Genomic DNA, 12,435 nt, shown 5'->3' on the forward strand with positions numbered 1-12,435 from the left:
AAATTAGAACCAGTGATACCAGATCAGATTAGAACATTAGTACAGAGGATCTCGTCGGAACCCAACTCACTTAAACCTCAGATATTTAGTTTGGTTTATTTTTTGAAATAGAAAGCCTTTATTGTCATTGTAAAAAATAACACCGAAATTACGAACACCACTCCAGCTGGGGGAGTTATTGCACTAAAGGATATTGCACATTTAGCCAAGTTTATACATAACAGCATATTATATGTAAAATATATACCTAAAAAGAAATTAGATCAAAATTGAAACCAGTAGCAATGCAATAAACCATTTTACTCTTGATGGTTGAAAGTTAAAAGACAACAATAGTTTTTGCTCCAAGTTGTTTTTCCTGAGCACTCTCAGAAAGTGCAATCTCCGTTGCACTTTCACAACCATTGCTGTGGTGTTCTCAGCAGGAAAGATTCTCTGACTTGTGGGTTCCAAGGAAAGTATACACCTTTTCCACAAGGTCTCAGATATTGTAGAGAGGAACCGGCACCTTTGCTGTGCTTTCTGAAGCCCAGAATGAGTTCCTTGGTTTTTGTAGTGTTCGGTGTTAAGTTATTCACTAAGCATTCATTGTTGCTGAAGTGTGTGTTATACTCATGGCCTGATTGAAAGACCTCTCTGATGTCTTCAGAAAGATAGTTATAGATGCCCACAAATCTGGGAAGGGATTTAATAGGATCGTCTAACAATTTAAAACCAACCATTCCACTGTCCGGAAGATCATCTTACAAGTGAAGAGGATTTCAAAAAACTGCCAAATTATCTAGTCCAGGCTACCTTACTAAGCTCAGAGTGACAACGGATTGCAAGTTGCTAAAAGAAGTCTCTTAAATCTCTTTTTCATCACAGGACCTACAGGTAGCTCTTGCCTTTGTTAATGCTAAAGTGCATCAGTGTACCATTAGAAACATGCTGAACGCAGTACAGCTACATAGGGTGGTGTGGCATGACAAACCCTTTGCTGTACAGAAAGAACACTAGGCAAAGACTGAAGTTTTCCCATGAAGACCTAAACAAGGACCAGAACCTGTGCAACAATGCGCTCTGAACTAGAGAGGAAAAGATAAAGCTACAATATTTAGCCAGAGTACCAGAAGATATGTTTGGTAAAAGCCAAAGAAAATATTTGACCAGAAGAACCGGATACCAACTGTAAAGCATGGTGGTGTAAATTATATGTTTTTTTGGTTGCTTTAAAGCATCAAAGCTTGGACACCTCAAAAAACAGAGAATCTACTATAAATCTCTCAATGTACCCAAGGATGCTTAAGGATAATGTAAAGCCATCTGTTAGAAGATTGAAGCTCAACTGAAAGTGGACCTTTCAACATGACAAATGACAATGACCCTAAAGATGCCAATAAATCCACCAAGGACTGTCAGAAAAGGAAAAAAATGGAAGATTCTGGAATGGCCAGGTCAAAACCTGTGTCTAAATAACACCAAAATGATGGGGGGAGGGGTGAATTGAAACAGGCTGTTCAAACAAGACACCCTTCAGACTTCATGCTGAAAGCAGACTGCAAAGAGGATGGGGAAGCTTTCTCCTAGTAGTGACTGGTAGACAGTTATAGGAAATACCTATTTGAGTTGTTTCTGCCCAAGTGGGCAATACTAGCTGTTATAGCCAAGGGTGTACTTATTTTTTTTTTTAACACCAGATGCAAACGGCTTATCTGTTCATTTTTCATTGAATTAATTATTGTTAAGTTAGATCTCCATTGTTTTCCTTTTTCAATTACATCACCTTTATCTAAATACACTGTTTAAATGAAGATCAAAATATGTGAAAAGTGTGGACAGACAGAAATTTTCATGTTTTGATAGAAATTGATACCTCTTTTATCAAGATACCATCAAATTGATTTTGTTGCTAATCACTATTATTGCTTGAAATGACTGATTTTTTAATGTATAATTTTACATATGACTGCAAAATCCCATTTCCAGGAGTCATCCCTAAATGGTCAACTCCTTTGGCTTATCCTTAATTAGTCATGTTTAAATGCTAGTTGGTTATTAGAGAAACTTTTGTAATTGTATTAGCACTGCCAAAACCTCTTAGTCTGCTAAATAAAGCAAGCAAATTGTCTTCCCTTGGGTTGCAGGGTGCTAGCATTTCTAACATTCAGGTCTATGTTTAAAAACGGTTGAAACAAAACAGCTTTCTCAAGAAACATGTTAGACTATTTTTTTTTTTTTACTTGAACAATGAAGTTTATTCCATGTGACAGATTGCCAAGAAACTAAACAAATTATACAAAATGTGTCTATTACTGTCTTGAGAGAACAGGGCAAACTACATCTAACCAGGACAGAAAAATAAGAGGAAGGCATAAAGATGAACAACTGCATGAGAGGTTAAGTACACAGTGTGTAGTGTGAGAAACAAACATCTCACAGGTCTTCATTAGGTATCTTCCATAAACATACACCAAACCCCAGTGTCATCTGCAACACTGGAAAGATTACTCCAGGCTGCTTAACTGCCTACTAAAACAACTTCTCCCCTCACACAACTTACAATATGTGACTGGGAATTAACCTGAAAACTAGGACCCATCATGCAATGGCAGTTATGGTATTCTCTGGTGAATGCCAATCGAGCTGCACGGTGATGGGCTGTGAGCACAGGTCCCACTAGAGGATGTCAGGCCCTCCTGCCACCTTCACAGAGTCTGTTTTTGACAGTTTGGTCAGAAACACGTACACTAGTAGCAAGCCGAAGGACATTTTGTAGGGCTCTGGCAGTGCTCCGCCTGTTCCTCCTCACACAAAGGAGTAGATACTGGTTCTGCTGCTGGGTAATGCCCTTGCCCTTCTATGGCTCTGTCCATACCTTCTCCTGTAATGGCCTGTCTCCTGGTATCTACTTATGCTTCCTATTTGGACAGACTGCTATCCCTGAAACTGGGATAAACCCAGGTAACCCAACAGAAGGCAGGCAGAGAGACAGGAACTTCAAACACAAATTACAAAAACTTTTTTTTTGCTTTTGGTCACCGGCCCCCTTTTTAAAAACCGCTGATAACCTCTGACCCCAATAGCCCCAGCATCTTCAGCAGAAGACCAATCAGAGCCACTGCTGGGAGTTGCAGTTTCAAATTCTATTGGCTACTTTCACCATCCCAAGCCACGTTTCCTCTACAGTTGCTTCCTGTTCTCTCTACAGTACAGTATTGCCACGAAAAAAGCCATAAAAATTGTGGAGGATATTTGCAGTTTCTGCTAACAATTATTAGATAGGATTTAAAGAAAAATCTGCGAATGACGGAGGCCGCAAACTCTAAACCGCGACTTTGTGGGGGTCTACTGTATTCCTAATGTCTAGAACTCATTTTGTGTTATTTTGAGTTATTACCCAAAGGCAGAGTTAGATTTACAAGGACCCCTTGCACAATGTGATTTTCTGGATTTTTTTTTTTCTCATTTTACCTCTCATAGTTGAGGTATACCTATAATGAAAATTACAGGCCTCTCTCATCTTTTTAAGTGGGAGAACTTGCACAATTGGTGGCTGACTAAATACTTTTTGCCCCACTGTATGCCAGTTTATTGGAAGCTAAAGGGGGAAGATTCTTGCAACCAATAGGTTAATTGCTTTGTGAGTCTTGGGTAGGAAATCATGGAATTGCTGCTTTTACAATTTCTAAATATTGCAGCGGCATCATAATGAATGTAAATGTGGAAATGGCATCAGAGTGGCATCTTCACTACTGACTACACTGGTTTTTATACCTTAGTGTTAATTAAAAGCTGGCTAAGCAAGAAAATACAAAGAATATTAACAGTTAAGTCAAGTACAATGACTCAAAAAGTAGAGGAGCAAGGACTTTTGCTACCATGTTAATGAGAAGGCATTTGATCAAAAAGTAAAGGTAGAGCAAGACTAACATTCTCTCCCCATTATCCAATATTAAACCATGGGATAAACAATCCTTGAGAACTGTACAAGTGATTTCTACAGAAACTTACGAAAGTAGAAATGTTAATGATAAGCACAGTTCTATACATTCATTTCTCTTAAATTTTACTGCCATAACACAAAACATGAAAGAAAGTCCAAAGTTTTTCAAAGCATCTTCTAATGCAAGTACTGTCCCTCATTCGCATCTTGATTTTTATAGTCTCTTTCATGTATGGATAAAGCATTAAACAAAGACTGGCTAAAATCTATTATATATTTAGCCCATTTATCTTTATTTTCTCCATGCAATGACAATATATAAAAAAAAAACATGCAAGTGCTTTACAGAGGTTTGTGCAGATAGTGACCATAAACTAGAAAGATGTTTTTTTTTTGTGCCCTAAAGGCAAAGTTAGATGCTTGTTCTTTTCTGCCTCAGTTCAATTCTTTTGACAGTAAGGGCAGGTTTATACTTCACGCGACACAATGCATGCTCCAGGGGATGCTCCTGCTATTTAAACGTTTTACTGCTTATACTTGTGTGTGTACTTTATGGAAATCTGGAAGAATCCACCAGGTGGCAGTGCGAGATATTTTCACAATGAGAACAGGTTCACTGCTGTCAGGTCAGGAGGAAGAAACCCCCCCAAAAAAAAGACTGCCCAAAAGATGTAATGTGAAACTTTTAAAATGTATCTTGTCATTACGATCGGGAATATGCGACACTTGAATATAAAAGCACCACGAATGCATCTGTATGTCGCCATTTTGTTTCATCACATTGGACCATTCATCAAACATCGAAGCGTGCACATCGATCCCGTAGGATCCGCATAGACTTGGCTTTCTGTCACATGTAGATAGTAAATAGAGATGCCTCCTGACTTGTTGCTGGTACTGCAACTCGCGCATGTGTCACATTAATTTCTGAGGACCTGCTCAGAGGACGCGCCAAATGAACGCTGGGAACGTGTAGCAGCCATGATGCGTGCGCGTACATGTTACGAGCGTGAAGACTAAACAAGCCCTAAGACAGACAAAATGTGTACAAGAAGTACTACATATTCTGATTTTTTTTCTATTAGGCTTCTACTCCTTTAAAATAAGGTGGTCTAATCTGGCATTCAAGAATTGCTAAACAAATGGAGGACAGCAAGTTTCTGAACACTCACTTGAGGCAAGTTCAGGAAAGAGAACAAGGCAGTCCTGTACTTAATGTAAACAGGTTCAGAAAATGGATACCTGGAATCACTGTAGTGAACATCAAGAAAATCATATAGCAGGCTATTTACAAATTAATATACTTCATAATAAAGGCAAACTTAAAGCATTTAAAAACTAATTTAATCATTGAGTAAAGTGCTGAATTTGGATATTCGAATTTTGTGATGATAGTGTGCCTTGAAGAAGAATTAGTCACTATCAGATTATCTATTAAAGTAAATGACAATCAAAACTGGCCACAAAAATCCAGATGAGATACCTCTACTTTCAAAATATACTGTAGATTTACACATTAAATAAGTTATGCATAGATCAATAGAAATAAGAAGTTACCCCAAGCTTTACTGTACATAATATTAAAAACAAAAGCATGCATAAAGCAGAGACAGGATTTTGTTCTTAAAAAGATGCACCCTTTAACTAAGGGCAACTTACCTAAAAGGGCATAGTGTAAGTGTGCAAAATGAACACTACACAATGTCTTTGTTTTTATCTTCTTCACAAAATTAATGGCAGTATCAGGTGGCTCTCCATCCCCAGTAGTAGACACCACTATAACAACTGGTGACCTCTCTCTTTCTAAATTATACTAATAAAGAGAACAATAATCAACATAAAATACAAAAACATACATAGCAAAATTAAACGTGCCTGCTGCACATTAAACTGCAATATACCTGCTCAAATGAAATCCTTTGCTTCAAAAGTTATGTAATGAAAATATAAAAGTGCATACTACTTGCTACTTGTCAAACATTAAAATGGTACCCACATGGAAAAAGGTTGGTATAAAGATGAGCAGCTGCATGATGAATGATATTCATTTAGAAAAACAGATCAATTGACTAACAAATAGACAAAGAATCTGTGTATTATTTTAACCCAAATCCCAACAGCTGATCCCAAAAGGCTCAAAAACACAACTGAGATAACCTAAAAAGTTAAGAGAAACTATGGCTAAAAAATAATTCTACTTGCAAGTAACAACAGTTTAGAGAGGCAAATTTTGCATATTTATTTATAGATCACATAAAAATATATAATGCAGGCTTCTTTTATAATTATCACTGCTACCTGTACACAGACCTTTGCATTGGAAAGCCTTTTGCATGCTTTGTGTGATCTGTTCCAAGAGTATGTGGAAACTTTCTCATTGACCTTTCAAAATACCTCAAAGAAAGGATTTCAAAATTAAAATGGATGCACAAAAATCTGGATCTGGTGGGTTTTCATGTAATTACTTGCTAAACACTCCCTTTTGCAACTTTACTGATTGCCAAAAAGTCATTCAAGCCAGGCAAATAAATGCCTTAGGATTTAAAACATGTCCAGACTGAATATCAGCTGACTAGAAGGATACCAGACTGGTTTCCGTCAATAGCAGTACAATAACTGGAAATATACCTCCATTTAAGATATTATCTTGGTAAAATTAAAAAAATAAAAATGTTTTATCTGTATTTGTACATAATAATAAAAAACCATAGTGAGTTGATAAAACACTATTACAGTAAAATCAGTTTTACTTATACATCCACGTCTGTTGAAACCATTCTTTTTAGCCTATACTGTAAAAAGGTAAAACATGACTCACATAATATAATTCACATTTTAATAATGTTTGAAGATTTAAAAACAGAGATAAGCAAACTCAGCTATTCAGAAAAAAAAACCCTCAATCTAAGCGAAGCATCTTATAATTGAGCTAAAAATCATACATTCTGCACACATCTTTCATTTAAAATGGTTCAAAATATGACCTGAATTACAAACTTTGTTAACATGACCCCAATGCACTCAGTAATAGGTTTTGGGAGTGACCTACACTCAGAACATTTCGAGGTAAAACATTTGTATTTTGCACCTAAATCACTCCCTAATCATTAACAGTAATATCTAAAGTAACACCTGATGGGATAACATTACATAAAGAAATACTTATTTTATGATGCCAGAATACGCTGCTCACACAAAGACTCCCCTCGTTTAATTGGAAGAATCCTAATCCATCTCTCTCAATTCAATTGAAAAGTGTTTTTTATTATCTTAAAATAAAAAAAAAACTGAAATTCTCTCTATAAGGAAGAGTTGAAAAATTTTTTTTTGAATATGACAACAATCCAGTGATGCTACTGTAAAGTAGTTTCCCCAAGTGTTGGCTTGATCTTTGATGTTGTTTTAATATACACAAGTAATCACACTCTGCCTTTTTGCCATACAGTGGGAGAAATAAGTATTTGATCCCCTGCTGAATTTGTAAGTTTGCTCCCTTACAAAGAAAGGAAGGGTCTCTAAGTTTTATGGTAGTTTAATTTTAATGGAGAGAGAATATCAACCAAAAATTCAGAAAAAATATGTTACATAAAAGTTATAAATTGATTTGCAAGTCATTGAGAGAAATAAGTATTTGATCCCCTAAAACCCAGACACAATTCTGACTCCCACATATTGGCTGTGTGCTCAATCAATCAATCAATTATAGAAACTCCTAATCACAACGTGTTATGTGTATAAAGCACACAGAATAAATTTCTTCCATTCCTCTCCACCACCATGGGCAAAACCAAACAGCTGTCAAAGGATGTAAGGGACAAGAGTGTAGTCCTCCACAAGGCTGGAATGGGCTACAAGCCCATCAACAAGAAACTTGGTGAGAAGGTGACAACTGTTGGTGTGATTACTTGGAAATGGAAGAAATATAAAATGACCATCAATTGCCCTCAGTCTGGGGTTCCATGCAAGATCTTGCCTCATGGGGTGAGGATGATCTTGAGATAGCTGAGGAATCAGCCCAAAACTACACGGGAGGATACTGAAGGCAGTTGAGACCACAGTCACCAAAAACACCATTGGTAACACACTATGCCATAATTAATTGAAATATTACAGCGCCCGGAAGGTCCTCCTGCTCAAGAAGGTACATGTACAGGCCCGGATATTCACTGGCACACTTAAGACGGGCTTGATTGAGCCAAAATTCTGGCTGGGTTGTAGGGGATCAAATCCTTAAACTCTTATGTAAGGTGTTTTTTCTGGATTTTTGATTGATATTCTGTCTCTCTCCATTAAAATGAAACTACCATGCTTTGTGTGTGAACAAACTTACGAATTTAGCAGGGGGTCAAATACATATTTCCCCGACTGTATATCACTCTGATGTGGTTAGGGGAAACAGGCTGTGAGTTTTCTTTTTGAAGGAGTCTGAAGAACAATGGTTGTACCACTGTATTGTATTGTATGGATGTTTATCTTTGACTGGAATGTGTGTTACTGTATTTTTTTTTATTTTTTTTAAGAAAACTCAAATAAAATAATAATAATGAAAAAACGTCAAGAACAGACAAGAGTAAAGGAAAACCTGAAGAGCAGCCGGGGCAAGATTTCTTACTGCTCGATGTAGATGACTGCCATTCCACAACTTCCTGGGGCCTCATGTATATGTACCCTAATAAGCTTTCAAATGACACTTAGACAGTGGGCTACCACTCACCTTTTCATGGCGACTTTGATATGTGACAACTTCTTTTTTTATTTCTGGCACTGTGCAACTTTGTGATCTTCGGCTTCCAAGTTTCTCCGACACTCTACGTTACTTATTCGACTTCCTTTTGTTGTTTCTACCATGTTTTAAACCAACAAATGGTACGTTTTTTCTTGCCTCCACTTGATATTTGCTGAAATTCTTCTATTTTCCCCTGTAATTTTGCCATTGCCTTATCACAGAACACTGAGCTTAAGGGCTATTTATATGAATTTGTATATTCAAAGAGGCGTAATTCTGGGAGGAGTTGGGGAGTGGCAGAAGGCGCATGTACGTGCGTTACTTTTCACGTTGACCGAGATTTATGGAGCGGAAAAACGTGGAAGTTGGCATACGCACAGATTAATGCATCTGGATTTTTTTGTGCATACGCACATTTCCACTTTTGTCCGTAAGCCATGTTTTAGTGTGAATTCTACGTACGGTGTTATGCATGAGGCCCCTGGTGATTACTTGGGGAAAGAAAGACAGAGCCACAAAAGACTTAATTATACCTAACAATAGTTTCATCTCTCCATAATTATAAGTCATTTGAAATGTTTAACTTTTCTTGTAGTGTTTAGTTTGACCTACAGAAAGAGATCCATGTTATAAAATGTCACTTATCTGTAAGGATACTGTAGGCTTTAATACTTGACTAACAATTATGAAACAGCGATGTTAGGCAGCTGTTCTGCCCAACTGTCCCATTTTCAGATTTGCACTTTTTTACCCTATAAAATCTCTGATGCAAAATCTTTAAAATCTATAAATCTGTTTAAAAAGTAAATACAGTATAACTATGCTGAACCTTTGATGAAAGTAAAAAAATAAATTTTGGCTTATTCGAGACAAATTTTACCTCACCAATAAGTTTAGAAAAGAAAATTTTACTTTACCTTTTCTTCCTCACTCAAACAAGATACTTCAGCAGCAAAACCATGATCACTTGCTTTCACAGCAATTTCTTCTGCTATTGCTTTGGCTTGTCCTCTTTGTGATCCATAGAGCAAAAGGAACCGAGTCTGTGATGCACATGGCATGACAAAACTGCTCCTAGTGAAAAAGAAAAGATTTAATGCTAAATAAAGTGAACTATGCATCTTGATGGATTATGAAAAAAAAAAATTATAAATGTTTTACTACATGGTCCAACATCCCCAGTACAGCTATGAGAAAAGTAAACACAGTCCATGATATTTTTTTTTTCTTTTTATATATTTTTAACATATACAGATGTTTCAAAATTTTCATTTAAACAGTATGTTTCGATAAGGGTAATGTACTTTGGGTGGAGTAGGAGACAATTAGAAATTTGCAATAATTTATTTAAATGAAAAAACAGACAGACATGCCATTTCTGCCTGCAACTCCACCTGTGACTTGAATAGCTGGTATTATTACCCCCTCAAGTACACACTTCTAAAAATATTTAGGAGTCGCCGACACTGACTGGTATAAAGTTTTCCCCCCATCCCAAACCATCTCAATGGGATTCTGTAGCAGACTTTGATTTAGCCATTCCAGAATCCTCCACATCTTTCTTTTCAGGTATTCCTTGGATTACTGGCATGTTTGGGGTTACTGTCATATTGAAAGGTGCACTTTCGTTTGATCTCCAGATTGAGCTCACATTTTTTACTAAGCAAATTATGATAAAATAAATAACTCATGGTGGATTCCATAATGGTGAGCTGCCTAGGCCCCGACAGCAAAGCAGTCCCAAACCATTACATTTTCAGCATTTGACAGTACGGGTAGGCTCCACACTTACTCTTCCATTTTCAGACCCTCTTAAACCCAACATTGCTGATAGTCATGACCGGGATGAGCCTGGCTAGATGAGGACAAACACACACCAAGCAAGGGGATGATGAAAAAGTGCTCTAGTGCTTTTAATAAAAAACTCAAAAAGTGGGCAGCGCTGCTGCCTCGTAGTTAGGAGACCCGGGTTCACTTACCGGGTCCTCCCTGCATTGAGTTTGCATATTCTCCCCATGTCTGCGTAGGTTTCCTCCGGGTACTCCGGTTTCCTCCCACAGTCCCAAGACATGCAGGTTAGGTGTATTGGTGATCCTAAATTGTCCCTAGTGTGTGACTGGTGTGTGTGTGCATGCCCTGTGGTGGGCTGGCGCTCTGCCCAGGGTTTGTTTCCTGCTTTGCGCCCTGTGTTGGCTGGGATTGGCTCCAGCAGAACTCCTGTGACCCTGTAGTTAGGATATAGCGGGTTGGATAATGGATGGATGAAAAATTAAAACAGTGTCCATTAAAGTGCAGTGTTCAAATATCATTTATAAATAATAATAATGATAATAATAATAATAATCTATGAAACTGGAAATCCATGAGATAAAAGATTAAAATAAATACTAAAACCAACACCACTATCAGCAGGTCATTGTTCCTTCCAGACTCGAACAAGCCCAAAACAACTCTCTCTGTCTCCCTAGCTCAACCATAGCTTACTCAGCTGGTGAAGACACTAACAGCCTCAGTCTTTTCCTCCTGACCCCTGTCCTAGCGGACTTGGGCAGCATCAACCAGACCGCTCTCGGTTGGTTGTCCTCCCTTCTTCCTTGACACTCCAGCAATCATCCCTTGGATCCCTGGGGAGGACACCACGTTGATCACACCTGCTCCTCAAGGAAAGTCAGCGTGCACAATCTGCCCCTTGAGCACCAAACCTTTGCTCCTACACAGGGAAAATGCCCACGCTGCCTTACCCCACACAGGTTGGCTGGCTCGACCTGCCTCTCCACCCACTGCTGTTCTCACGGCTGTTCTGCTCTTCGTGCAATGTTCCAACATCATTAAACTAAAATATACTAAGGGGCTTCGTGCCCTGCTCGCTTTGTTCACCAACCCCTTCCCCCCCCAACCAGCGCTACGTGCTGTTGTGAAGAGGGGGGCTGAACACACTCCAAGGAGACACAGCCGCTCCTCGGAAACCTCTCTTAATCGGTGATACAATGGAAAACAAATACATTTTTTTTTTACCTCCTCTTTGCTCGATCAACTGCTGGCTTGTTGTTGCTGCCGTGCCGTGTGATCTGCAATTCACTCGCCTACCCCTTCACAATCCCCCTCCACCCCCCTGCAAGCAGTATGCACCATTGTGAAGAGGTGGGCTGAACGCACTCCAAGGAGATGCAGTCGCTCCTCCGAAACCCCTCTTCACACTAGAATTACCAGAGCCCATGAAAGAAACTCGTAGATCCGTCCCACCTTAAATCGCATCTCACCTCTCCTTCAGCATCTTTTGTCCTTTAAATGTGTTGATAAGCAGCAAGCAGTGTGCTATCACATCGCCCACCGGCGCACAGTTTCCTCAGCTCAAGTCTGTTTACCTGCGTGTCAGTTGCTTGGAGTTATATAGAGTGAGATGTCAAGCAAAATCACACCTTTTATAAATACTATATCGTTATTTGGAACACATGCATTTCATGTGTGTTCCCTCTCTACAGCAATCTATGTACAGTAAACACATTGTTAAAAAAGAAACGTTTTCCATGTTTTAGTAATAATTGACAAAATGTAGACATGAAGTTTATAATATGTGACGCCTCAATTCCAAATATCAAAGAAACACTTTCACAAAAGGTACAAATATAACAGAACAAGTTCGCTTTTATTCAAAAAAATATAACAGCAGAAAAACAATATGTGTTAGGGTGCAACATTGACACGCATTTACTACAACTGCTTCGGTGGCGCAACGGTATCAACTGTTGACTGGTAATCAAAACTTCATGGGTTCGATCCCCGA

General features: G+C 38.3%; 1 protein-coding gene across 3 annotated transcripts in view; it reads right to left on the bottom strand.

Moving 5' to 3' along the window:
• mtrr (5-methyltetrahydrofolate-homocysteine methyltransferase reductase) overlaps positions 1 to 12,435 on the bottom strand; it is a 142,980-nt gene that overhangs the window by 109,189 nt on the left and 21,356 nt on the right. For all 3 annotated transcript variants that reach the window (XM_039754372.1, XM_039754374.1, XM_039754373.1), the window contains exons 2-3: positions 9,569 to 9,725; positions 5,585 to 5,738 (exon numbers count right to left, since the gene is read on the bottom strand). In XM_039754372.1, coding sequence (XP_039610306.1) covers positions 5,585 to 5,738; positions 9,569 to 9,725 — 311 coding nt within the window. The remainder of the gene's footprint in view (positions 1 to 5,584; positions 5,739 to 9,568; positions 9,726 to 12,435) is intronic.

This window comes from Polypterus senegalus, chromosome 5 (genome assembly GCF_016835505.1).
Source record: "Polypterus senegalus isolate Bchr_013 chromosome 5, ASM1683550v1, whole genome shotgun sequence".
In the NCBI taxonomy this organism is placed as follows: Eukaryota; Metazoa; Chordata; class Cladistia; order Polypteriformes; family Polypteridae; genus Polypterus; species Polypterus senegalus.